Source organism: Camelus bactrianus, chromosome 6 (genome assembly GCF_048773025.1).
Source record: "Camelus bactrianus isolate YW-2024 breed Bactrian camel chromosome 6, ASM4877302v1, whole genome shotgun sequence".
NCBI lineage: Eukaryota > Metazoa > Chordata > Mammalia > Artiodactyla > Camelidae > Camelus > Camelus bactrianus.
Genome location: NC_133544.1, coordinates 37671653 through 37685138, shown reverse-complemented (window position 1 = coordinate 37685138; position 13486 = coordinate 37671653). Strand labels below are relative to the sequence as shown.

The window sequence follows — 13486 nt, the reverse complement described above, 5'->3', positions numbered from 1 at the left end:
TCCAAAACATTATACATCAGAACATCCATGCAGGCAGATAAAATCCAACATAAATTTTTTTTCTAACACACAAAAACCATTTTCACAGGCTGTGTGGAAAATTTAAAAATTCATTTCAAAATTCACATTACATTTTGAAAATAAGCCATCTGTTGTTTGAATGAAAGGTGCTAAAGTTTGTGGAAAACAGAATATGAAGTGAGCTTCAGAACCAAAGGTGACAGAAAGGGCAATGGGTTCATGTATTAGTATACAAATATGGAAAGAAAAAAAAAGCCCCAGCCTCCAGATTCGTAGAACATAAATAATTTATCACCGGAAATTGCTAACATCAGGAGCTACGCTGCTTTGGCTTTGCCGCTGTTTCTCTTGGGCCTCAGTCCAAATGCCATGTTATAGGTTTGTGTAGGTGATGTCAGAATCCTAGCTCTTCAGCCTATGGATTTGAAAGGAATACACTTTGAAAATAAAAGTTCTATATTCAGAAATCTTAGTATGGACTTTAAAAATACATTTCTGCTATAAGGGAGTGTCAGTTTTCTTTAAAAAAAAAAAAAAACTGCTCACAACTACAAAATCAGCTTATATACCTAAAGATAAGTAAAGAGATATTTAACCAACCAGTGAATTTAGGAAGTTTGGGGGGGGAGGGGCAGCCCAGAAACACAAAAGAAGCAAGATCGAATTTAGAGGCATATGTTGGTTGAAAAAAACCCATATTTTCTTTCTTTTTTTTAAATTGAAGTATAGTCAGTTTAAAATCTTGTGTCAGTTTTTGGTGTACAGTATAATAGTTCAGTCATACATATACATGCATATATTTGTTTTCATATTCTTTTTCATTATAGGTTACTACAAGATATTGAATGTAGTTCCCTGTGCTATACAGAAGAAACTTGTTTATTTTATATATACTAGTTAGTATCTACATTTATTGTAAATAAACTCTTTTTTTTTTTTTTTAGATTCCACATATGAGTGATATTTCATGGTATTTTTCTTTCTTTCTGGCTTACTTCACTTAGAATGACAATCTCCAGGTCCATCCATGTTGCTACAAATGGCATTATTTTATTCTTTTCTATGGTTGAGTGGTATTCCATTGTATAAATACACCACAACTTCTTTATCCAGCCATCTGTCAATGGACATTTAGGTTGTTTCCATGTCTTGGCTATTGTAAATAGTGCTGCCATGAACATTGGGGTGCATGTGTCTTTTCGAATTAAAGTTGCCTCTGGATATAGCCTAGGAGTGGGATTGCTGGATCATAGGGTAAGTCTCTTTTTAGTTTTTTGAGGAATCTCTATACTGTTTTCTATAATGGCTGCACCAAACTACATTCCCACCAGCAGTGTAGGAGTGTTCCCTTTTCTCCACATCCTCTCCAGCATTTATCGTTATATGGACTTTTGAATGACAGTCACTCTGACTGGTGTGAAGTGATAGTCAAATTAAATTGAGGTTTCATTTCTCTTATAATTAGCAATACTGAGCATTTTTTCATGTGCCTGTTGGCCATTTGTATGTCTTCATTGGAGAACTGCTTGTTTAGGTCTTCTGCCCATTTTTGGATTGGGTTTCTTTCTTTTTCTTATTAAGTTGTATGAGCTGTTTACATATTATGGAAATTAAGCCCTTGTCAGTTTCATCTTTTGCAAATATTTTCTCCCATTCCATAGCTGTCTTTTTGTTTTGCTTATGATTTCCTTTGCCATACAAAAGCTTGTAAGTATTTTCAAAAGTGGTATATTTTACAGAAACAGATGCTCAGACATAGTAAACAATTTTATGGTTACTAGGGAAAGGGGGTGCGAAGGGATAAATTTGGGAGTCAGATTTGCAAATGTTAGCCACTATATACAAAAATAGATTTTAAAGAAAGTTTCTTCTGTATAGCATAGGGAACTAAGTTTAGTATCTTGTAATAACCTTTAATGAAAAATATGAAAATTAATATATGTATGTATATGCATGATTGGGACATTGTGCTGTACACCAGAAATTGACACAATGTAACCAACTGTACTTCAATTTAAAAAAATTTTTTAAAAGACAGGAATAGAGAATAGAACTATGTTAAAATAAATTTTCTGTAAATTTTTTTAAAAGTGGTATGTGTTTTAAAATACTGGGACACATTTTCCATTGATATATAGATAAGATTAAGGGGAAATTTTCAATATTATACTACAAACAATGGATTTTAAACATTTTTAACCTTTTAGTTATGGAAAATTTCAAACACATACAAAAAAAGAGGCTAGTACAGTGAACTTTCAAATACTCTTCAACCAGCTTCAGTGATTATGAATTTACAGTCTAGGCATGATATAGCGTAGGATGTGGACCACAATCTCAATATGCTCTAAGGGACAGAATTTTTAATTTTGTTTCCAAAATAACTGTTTAGCCTCACTCTATTCCATGGCTACCATCTTTATTTTTTAACCCAGCTAGCTATTTTTAGAATCCAAACAATACTTTGAAGGGAACTTAGAGATAGTTATTTAATCAACTATATCTTCACTCAATTCAAGATCTCCTTACCCAAGATCCTCATATAAGAAAAATCTTTTTAGAAACAATAAGAATCATTTAAAGTCAAAAGATACAGAAGTATTTTACTGAATGAAGTCACATATATGTATAATTTTTGAGTCACTGTCTTACTATGAGGTAACATTTACTGTAATGTTAAATTGGCAGAGTTTTTCCCATGGCTAGATTTTTCCCTAGACAATCTGCGTGTAAAAAGGATTGGAGGATACAGCATGTTCATATCAGTATATTAAGCTGGGACAACACAGGGCAAATCACTCCAGAGAGATATAGCCATATAACTAAAGCAGTCCTTTTCTTCAGTACATCTTTATGCCACAGAGAAAATATGAGATTTAGATAAAGAAAAGCTTTTAATAGAAAGAATGAGAACCCCATTAAAAGGAAATGAAAAAAATCCTGAAGTAGATAATTTCTTAATTACCCTTCCTCTCACTAGCTTAATAATCAGATCCAGCAGTATCATATGTCAAATTAATGACTCCCAGGTGACTTCACTGCCTAAGAACCTTCGTTATAAGTCCTCATATAGCCTTGTGCCCATAATCAGCATCGCTCTGAGTAATAGCTTGCTCTGTCAATCAGTACTTACTCTCAGTGTGGATAATTTCTAACTGCTCCATGAGGCATTATTATTATTCTATATGTAACCAGCATGGATTTCTTTGTTTTTTAACTCTTTCCTAGAAATACCTGCTACATGACAAGTACTGATATCTGTGACATATACAACATGATGGAGGAGCATTTGAGAATCTCTGGATTAGATTTTTCATTTATGATGCATAAAGCTTTGGTGACTTTGTTGTAGATGTTTGTCTTCTAGAATACTGTGTTCTGCTTTCCCTCTTTTCACAGTCCTATAGCCATCAAAGTCAAAATACTCTATTTAAAGCCTAAATATTAAAATTATGGATTGAGAGTGTTTTGGTTAGGCTATGCTGCATAACAAATGGGCCCAAAACTTGCTGGCTTAAAACAACACTTTCTTTTTTCTCATGATTCTGCAGGTGAGCCAGGCAGTTCCTTTGCTGGTTCCACCTGTGCTCACTCATGCAGCTGCACTCAGCTGGAGAGTTGGTGGGGCCAGAAGGTTCAAGATGGCTTCACTCATATCTAGCAATTGATGCTGGTTGTCAGCCAGGTGCTTTGCTCGGTTCTTCTTCACTTGGCCTCTCACCCTCTCATTTTTACCTGTTAACTATTTTTTCAGAGATACAAATAATTTGAAATGTAGATGAGCTTAAGCTTTTAAAACTCCAGACAAAACTGACAATTCAAAGAAACTTATACCAAATTAATCACTCCAGACTGCTAATTCCACCTACTAATTTAGTATTATTCCAGATGAATGAAAGGAGTTAATATTATTAATACTTAAAAAAAAAAAAAGTCATTTGTAACATGCTGCTGTAAGTCAAAACAACCAGTTTGTGGGTTACTGGTACAAAGAATTTCAATGGTAAACTTAGGCCAGTAGGCCAGCCGGGCTTGCCTAGCATGACTGCCTCAGGGCAGTGTCCTTGTCCTAAGTGGTCTCAAGCCAAAACTGCAAGGCCTCTTAAGGCTTTAGAAGTTGTAAAACATTCTTGCTATCGCGCTCTATCGATCAAAACAAGTTGAAAGACCAGCCATTATTCAAGGGGTAGGGAAACAGACTCCGCCTCTTAATGGGAGAAACAGCAAAGCCACACTGCACAAAAAGTCGGGGAGGAATGTTACATCCGTCTTTCAAAACAAGCAACCATAGAGGGTTCTAAACAATGTTGTCAAATTAAGTGTCTTGTCTTTCTCAGAACTAAGCTGGCTTCTCTAAAGCCCCGGTGCAGCACAGTGCCTCTGGCTGTGACCTCCTCAGAGTCAGAAACTAAGCCTTTGCGAAGAATTACAACCCATCTCTCCGTGTTCCAGCTGCATTAATAGTCCTTTTTATTCTCACCAGCAAGTAGAAGTTTGAGGAAGAAAAAAAGTCTATTTTTTTCACAGTAACAATTTTTTCTTCCAAATAAGAATAATGTAGGAAAAAAAGTTCAATCCCTTAAAATACCAGCAACTGCCATGCTCAGAGGGTCCTCGCAGTAGAATCTTGGAGATCCACAGGTGGAGGACTTAATTGGGACGGCACAGTGACCCATCAGTGCACCCCCACGATGTCGCCACAAGCACAGAACAGCCTCTCCCACGTTCAACATGTCCTGACAGAAGCCAAGAGACAACTGAACAGCAAGTGGGTAGATCATCCCTGGACTGGTGCTCAGAAACCCGGAGCTCTGACCTCTCTGATTGCAACAAGCTGTGATCTGACTGTGAACCTGACTCTTGTTTCTCTCTCTGCATGGCAATAATGCCATTGCCCACAAGATGTGCAGAAAGCATTTTAGATGTCTCTGATAAAATAAAATGGTAAAATACTAGTATTTCTCCCCAAATTTTGGCTACTGCTAACCAGTGGGACATTTTAAGGGACTAGAACATAAATGAGAACGTGCCCTAAGTTTTCAAAATTTCATTTGGAAAAAATAGAATCATGAAGTTATTATAAAGCTTTAAGAGCCAAAACTTGGCTCCATGGTCATTGTACTAAGTTATAGTGACAAACACCATAAAGATATTTTTCTATAAAGCAATGATTAGTATCTTCCTTCTTAAAAGATTTTGTGAAGATATTTCAAGGTGTCAGATGCTTACTTGGTGTTCTTACTAGTTTGTGAATTAGATTTACATTTTGCTCTAGTAAAAGATACCATAAGATGACGTGTGTGTGTGTGAGAGAGAGAGAGAGAGGAAGGGGAGAGGGAGGAGGAGGGAAGTGGGACCCCATTCATCTCTGCACTGGAATGCACTCCTTATGGAACAATTCTACCTAATGTCCAAAGTAATATGTGCTTCTATTGACCGTCTGGCTGTCGATCTCCCAGATCGGTTACAGTCAGTGATGAGGAATATCTGGGATGATGTATTGTGGCTGTAGATTGAATTTCCTCCAACCTACTCCCTGTTCTTCACCTGCTCAGATTCCTCAGTTTATTTTCTTCCTCCCTTTCTGGGGTTAACTGATGATAGATCTCCTGACTCCACACTGTGAATTATGGCACTTAAAGCCACAAGGCACTTAGCAACATCCAGAACTGTGAACAGATAACGGGAGAGGAGTTAATAGCAAGGATGCAGTAATGGTCAAGTGACCCAGTTAGCTGTCAGAGGTTAAATGCATGAGTAGCTAGCATCACCTGCCAAAGCTCCCGGTTTTGAAATACTCAAGTTCAGACCTCAGATTCTGACATATTATACTCCCGCTCAACTCTCCACTAGTATCATAATGCACATTTTATTACTGTAAGCTATGCTACATTGGGCTGCCTCAAAGAGTGATGAAATGCTAACAATCCAGCAGAATGTAGCAGAACAATGGGAACAAAACCACAGATGTGCAGAAGCTTGGTGTTCACTGCCTCTAAGGGTAGAGCGGTTGAATTAATCTTTTCCAAATGCAACTAATTGGATCTTCAGCTCCAAAGTAAATAGAGATAAGGCTTATTAGATTACAATATTCATAAATGAGGAAGGACCAGCAAGGACTAGAGTTGCCTGGTGAAAAGAAATTCTAGTAGGGCTACGATTTAAACATGCTGAAACATTGAACAAGGAAAAAATATATGTAACTAATTTCCACATAAAAAGTTCTGAGAGGTGTCTGCAATTTTATGTCTGCAAATGAAGTTTGGGTAATCTATGACATTAGTTTCCTACTCCAGAAATGCCGGTACATCCCAACCTTGGAGGACAGTGAGATGTATTTGACTCCTGAGGGACAGTTACCATCTCACCTGCATTCATTTACCGACTTCACAGATTTCTGTTGACCTCCTGTTTACATGGGCCACATCCATCTCAGTATCACAGGAAGTGTAAATCTGGACACAAAGTAAAATGGCCTGTGTCCCAGGAAAGGAAGTCACCAATAATCCGACTGCTAAGACAGCCTTTCTTCTGGGCAAGTCCACCTGGCTCCCCATCCCTGTGGACTCTCAGGGACTTCCAGGACCCAGACACCTGGACCTTGGCCTCCATCTGCTGCTTCCTCCATTGATCCGACTTCCCTACTGTGTGTGGGTTCTTGTCGGCACCAGGTCTCGACTCTGCCTGCCTAGCTGGATGGTGCCACACACTGTTCTAGCATCTTCTGGGTTTCCCGTGTTCCGGTATAATTATTCCAGGCAAAGGTGGTTTAAAAAAAAATAGGCAGATTTAATTAGCCTGCTTTCAGCCAAAATAACTTATTTCTCATAATCACTGGATGTCTGTCTCATTCCACTAGCTTCATCATCCCAAATTCGTTAGTATACATTGACAGGCTTTGTTTCACAAATGCTTGAATTTTCATATGTATCATATTTAAGGTTGCTGTCAGTGACGGAATATATGAGAATTCCTGGAGCTGTGTTGTGGACAGCTTTCTTCCAGGCTAGACACAAAGAAATGACTTCCACTCTTACTTTGCAACTTTTAAAAATAATATGATCAAGTTTCCTTTGTCATTGTCTCTTCTTACACAGATGTCCTGGTACTCATGGCTTATGCACCCTGCCCAGAGGTGGGGCTTCTGGCTTCTGAGAGCAGGATGGGGAATAGACTCTTGGGACAGAGGGTTCTCAGGGTGCCCCAGGTGTTAATGCAATCATTTAGACTTCGAGGTGTTGCCAAGTCTCCATGAGACACCCCACCACCATCCACCAGAGGGGTCTGCACTGAAAAGCTCCATTCCATGCTCTTAGGGACCCAGGGAACAGAAGGACCTCTTAGGACACCAAGGTTTAACACATTGCTAATTACATTTCTCTCCCCTCTCCTTTGATTCTGGGAAGTTTTCTTTGTGTGGTAAGAGTAATACAATGCACCACTGATTTGGGTAATTATTTGTCTTAATCACACAATTCCTGGGTCTAACTGGCAAGTGCACAGTTTTCACAAGCAACCTTGGGCTTTGCACCCTAGAACAGGTAGTATCGAATGCTATTGTAAGAAAAAAAGCCAGACTCCAAAGATCTTCTTTTTCTAGATCAAACTGTCCTCTGTGGGTTGCACTGCAGACCGGGCCCAGCAGGAATGGTTTGAGGAGTGATGTTTAGTAGACAGTAGCATGGGGTTCTCAGGCCAGGGCTGGGTGTGAAGCATGCCTATGCCGTTTATTACATTCCCCAGCCTCACAGAGTTTCCTCATCTGTAAATCAGAGGTAGGAATTCCCACCTGACATTTCCAGTGTGACAAGAAAAAATAATGGACGTGGGGCCCCTAGCACAGGGCAGGGTCTCAGCAAACAGCAGTTATTGTTATTTTTCATCTAAAATGCAAGACAACAATAACCTGGCTTCTGTGAGACTACCGTAACTATTTGGGATAATTTATAAAAAAAACTACAGAACTCCATTTTTAAGAAACCTTTTAAAACTATGATTAGTAGTCATATATTGCACTTTCCAAGTACTTACTGGCATATTTTGGGCCATTTATTTCAGTGCTGTGGGTAAGTTACTTAATTGTTGTTTTCCTATTTTTTCCAATAGCATTTTGTCTCCAAATAAGCTGAAGCCCTTTAAGCTGCCTAAACTCTATGCCCTGGAGGCCTACAAGGAATGCTTGCTGGAGAATAAGGTTTGGTGACTCAAGTGTTTTGTTCCTTTGTTTTGTGAGGTTTTATATGTGTGTGTGTGTTGTGGAGGGAGGGGGTGAGTTGGTTGCTTTGTCTTCCAAAGCTTTAGGTCATTCCAAAATGACTCAAGGGATAGATATAATGCAAGTACCACTCGTTATCTAGAAATGCAAGGATACAGAAGATGTGCCTTAAAAATACAAGGGGGTTGTTAGGAAGGGGTGAAGGTACAGTCTAGAGCATGTGGGCCATGGCTAAGTCTAAGCTCGTTTCCTGGGCTCTGCACCAGCCAGCTGGGGTGCCCACTTGCCATCTACCCCCTGCCCTTCTCAGGGAAAGGAACCTGAAAGAAGGCCTAAGCATGGAAGCTTTGGAGATAATCCACTTTATTAAATAACTGACCTATTTTTAAAAAAGATATTATCCATTCTATTAGGATATTCAGAGTCTTGGGGAATAAAGTAAAACAGAAAGGAAATAAACACGTGAGCAGTAATGCCCCCTAAAGTATTTGTCTTGCTCTTCTGAAGGTTCTTTCAGAGTAAAGGCCTGCCATTATGATACACTCCAATAAAAAGAGTCGTAAAGCCGAGAACTTTAGAGGGTAAATGCTTACTGCTCTGGGCCGTGCTGGACAGCATGCCATCAGGGATCTGCTAAAGAGAGACAGGGCCTTCCACCTCAGTGAGAAATGTTTCACGCCCTTGGATGAAAATGGGAAGTACCTACTGGTGTAGCCCACATTTCCAATACATATACCAAAAGATCGGACTTTGTCTTATACACATCACTAAGCTTGCTTCTAATTTTGACTATCTTTTTCTTTAACATTTTCATATGAAATATATCAAATAGAATATAAAAGGGGGAAAAAATAGTATACTGGATCCTCAGCGTACCTAACACCCAACTTCAAAAATGAGCGACCCACGGCCAGCCTTGCTCCACCAATACCCCCGTCTACTTCCCCTGTTCCTGGACTATTTCGAAGCCATTTCCACTTCATGAAATCACTCCATCCTTAAATTTCAACACTTAACTTGAAAAGATTAGAGTTCTATTCTTCTACCTAACCACAATACTGAGCTGTCGAAAAACATTTATAATGATTCTTTGATCTCATTAAATATCCAACTCTGACCACCTTTTTCATAATTATAAAAGTTAATTATACTGCAAGTCGAAGCATCCACATGAAAATGACAGTTGCTGTAGGTAGAGACCCCAAATCTTTGAACACTCTTCGTTTGAATTAAATTATTGATAGCTAAGAGTGTCTAGCATAAGCTTCAAAAACAAAAGTCTATTTCAGTGAAGAAAGCGATCCACTTTTAGGAGCATTTGGTTTCCCTAGTGAACTTAAACAGTGCATTTAATCTATCCACTTAACTCAAAGTGATGGAGTGCCTGCACACGGAAAATTGAAAGCATGTTATTTTTAGGCTCAAGCTGTAGAACTCCACATCATAACATCAAAGCACTCAAATGAAGCCAGTCTGACCAACCCAGCAATTGACTGGTTGGTTTATTAAAGAAAACTGAGTTTTTCTCTGGAAGAATAGAAAAATCAGGAATATAAACTATTGAAGCCCCAAATTCTAAATACATCTGAAAACTGAGGTTACTTCTCCAGGACAGTATAGTCTAGACCTTATGTGTGTGCATGTGTGTGTTAGTTCTATACAATTTTATCACATGTGTGGATTTGTGTGACCACAGCCACAATCAAGATACAGGACAGTTTCATTACAAGGATCTCTCATGCTAGTCTTTCACAGACACAGTGGGCTTTTATTAAAGGTATGATTCATGAACCACCTGCATCAAAATCATCTGGGGGCAGGAGGGCTTGGTGTTGCTTATAAATCCTAGGGCCTCACTCAAGAACAGCTGAGTCAGAGATGCTGCAGGCTGGGTCTGAGAATTTGCATTTTAATAAGCTGCCCAAGGAATTTTTTTTATTAATACTAACTTTTGAGAGCCTTTGTCATGCTTCAGTATTCTGGCTACAGTATATCTTTTACTTACAACTAGGCCTGCAGAGATTCAGAACTTTCAGTGAAGATGCAGTCAGAATTGTTGCATCTAAATATAATGAGTCTATGTCTGTGAATCTTACAGTTACTGGGGTAAAAGGGGGTGGGAAGGGATACAGTTGGGAGTCTGAGGTTTGCAAATAATAACCACTATGTATAAAAATAGATAAAAAAACAAGTTTCTTCTGTATAGCACAGGGAACTATATTCAATATCTTGTAATAACCTTTAATGAAAAAGAACATGAAAATAAATATATGTATATATATGCATGCCTGGGACATTATGCTGTACACCAGAAACTGACACATCATAACTGACTATACTTCAATTTAAAAAAAGTTAATATAATGAATCTAGTCCAAGCTCAAATGGAAAGCCTATTTTGGATGTTGGGGAGAGAGGCAATGTGTATAGTCACACGGTTGAATCTAGAGTCAACTAACATTGCAGTTTAGACTGTAAATTCCCAAATAGGCAATATGAAACAGTCCTCTTTGCTAGTTCCTACCTGGGCACTGCACCAGTACTTCATCAACACAAGGTATTTAATCCTCACCATAATTCTGTGCTGTAGGTCTAAAGGTCCACATTCTACAGATGAAGAATTTCAGGGAAATATCTTGCCAACAGATACACAGCTGGTAAGCAGCTGTGCTGGGATTAAAACACAGGTATGTCTGTATGCCTGACATCACTATTCAAACTCTTTCCTCAAATGCCAAGAGGATTTAGATACAAAACAGAGGACAGTTGGGTTAGACTGATACGAACACTCTAAATTTCCTATTTTTGTGACAGAAATTTTTATCTTCATTAAAATTTTGCATTGTTACCATTTTTGTTTGCATGTAAAATTACAGTAGGATAAGGCAGCACCACTCAAAGTATCTGTTATCAGCCTATGACAAAGTAAGTATAGAAATTGAGAGTAAACATTTAGAAAGATCGTAGCAATTCGACATCGCTGTGACATCCAAGTAGTGGTCAGTGGATTTAACCCCTTGAAGACAATAGAAGCTACTTTCAGAATGCAGACTCGCATGAATCCCATGGGGCTCAAGTCACAGGCCAGTCATGTGTGGCAGGACCACGTACCGGTTAGTGATGGATTATGAAGAAAAGAACTGGTCCTTACCTACAGATAGTTTGAAAAGCACCAGGTTTTGCAACTGATGAATTTATAGTGGATAGACGCACTTTGCTTCCCAACTGGACATTGGGCAGACATAGTTGATCAGCCAGCCTCTCCAAAGCTGCCCAGGCCTTACAGAGCCCAAGACTGTCTCCCTGGGTGACACACCAAGGCCTCCCCAGACCACCATGGCCGTAACACCAACCACCACAACACGTTCCCTCACAGAGCGTCCATGCTCAGCACATTTACCTGAAGAAACTGGGAGGGGAGGAAGTGGAACTCAAAACTCCCAGGCCTCACACATGACTTGCAGTAGCATCTGTATGAGAGCTATGGTTTCAATTTCCCGGCCGTTTCTTTCGTTATTATTGTCGATCCCTCCTGCAGCTTGCTTTTGTTTTCAGCCCCTGATTTGGAATCTGATGTTCATTGTCTCACCTGCTTGGCTTTCCCCTATCTCCGTTTACCTAATACATACGATTTGGAAGATCCACAACCTCATTAGAGCAGCTATAATATATTCAAAACTTATGTGTCAAACATGGCGCAAGGGGCTTTATACATTTAACTCATAAAACTACATGACATAGAGAAGGAGAAGATGGCGGAGTAGAAGGACGCTCGCAGGTCACCCTCTCCCACAAATACACCAAGACCCACATCTACAGACCCACTCAGCCAACCAGAGCACCTGTGGAACTCTGACAGAACATCGCCCTCTTCAAAAGAAAGACGCAAAAAAATCTGGTAGGAGAAAAGGAAAAAAGAAAGAACAAAAGGCAAAGCAGCACGGGACGGGTCCCGCGGGGAGGGAGCGGCAAAGGAGGACTGGCGCTCGCTCGCTGGGTCTCCCCTCTCCAACTGAGGCCAGCGGGACGGAGGGGGAGCCTCCGAGGCTCGGATCTGTACAGAGCAGCCCTTGACTAACAGAACTAAGTTAAACGGGCACAGAGCGTCCCCCCGACACCCAGCCTGAGATGCGGGCCGGCAGCGGCGGGCAGGGCCAGGCTGCACAAGCCGGGCGGAGGACGGAAGTGGCTGCACGGAGGCAGCCCCGGGGGAAAGCAAGGGGCTGCGCGCCGAGGCTGTGGGTGCACAGGGCAGAACAACCTGGGCCCTCCATAAAACAGCAAGGTTGATGTGCTCTCGGGGGAAGGGCGCACACCCCCATCTCTGAAAACCCGCGGAAAGTTTTCGGGGGAAGAGAGGCGGGGCTCAGGCACAGCCGCCATATCCTCCGCGCTGAGCACTCAGGCGGGGGCGGGGGCGAAACCTGCATCCGCACCGAAGGACTTAGCAGCCTCAAAGGCCAGACTGAGACTGGCCTGCAGCCCGGGGCAGGTAGGATCCTTCCGTCCTGGTCCCTCAGAGAACTTGCTCCACAAAGACAAACAAGGAGCTGGGTTTTGGCTCGGAGCAGGGACAGGTCTTCCCCGAGCCCACCTGCGGAGCGCCGACCAGGGCTGAGCGCGCAGCCGCACAGAGAGCAGAACTACCGGCGGTGCAGGTAGAGGGAGAGCGCCGCCCCCCACCCCTTTCGGGCAGGAACACAGCCCCTGACCGAGGTGCTGGGAGGGGGCACGACCCGCCCTCCTACCTGGCCAGTCTGCAACATCTGACTGCGGCATCCGGAGGGGCAGCGACCCGCCCGCCCACAGCAGAGGAGAGCTGCATCTGACCCAGTGTTAAGAGGAGGCGCGATCTGCTTGCCGACAGGTGCTGGGAGCAGCACAGAAGAGGGCGCCAACGGAGGGCCTCTGAAAACAGCAAGCTGAGCTTCCAAAACAGGACGAAGACAGAAAGACTTCACATTAAAAGCACACAGACTCCAGGAGAACACCGACAAATCCCCCCCCCCTTTTTTTTTAAATCTGTTTTTACCTGTTCTATTTTATATTACTCTCTTAATCTTTACTTCTTAATTCATTTCTATTTCTCTTGGGTTTTGATGTCCTGCTATTGATTAGACACAGGTTTCAAATACATCTATTCATCTCCCCCCTCCTTTTTTTGTAAAGGTTTTAAAAGGACGTCTCAACCCAATTAATACTCTGCTTCAACTCACTCTTCTATTATTCATTATACACTGTTTTCAAACC

At 41.0% G+C, this 13486-nt stretch overlaps 1 protein-coding gene across 4 annotated transcripts in view; it reads right to left on the bottom strand.

Annotated features, from left to right (window-relative positions):
* Nucleotides 1-13486, bottom strand: part of SLC35F4 (solute carrier family 35 member F4) — a 222314-nt gene that overhangs the window by 115797 nt on the left and 93031 nt on the right. Inside the window, exon 1 of one of the 4 annotated variants that reach the window (XM_074365470.1) lies at nt 12985-13219. The exons of the other annotated variants lie outside the window; for them this stretch is intronic. Within the exon in view, the coding sequence (XP_074221571.1) occupies nt 12985-13015 (31 nt within the window). The 5' untranslated portion in view covers nt 13016-13219. Of the gene's footprint in view, nt 1-12984; nt 13220-13486 lie in introns of those variants that run through there. 4 annotated transcript variants of the gene reach the window in all.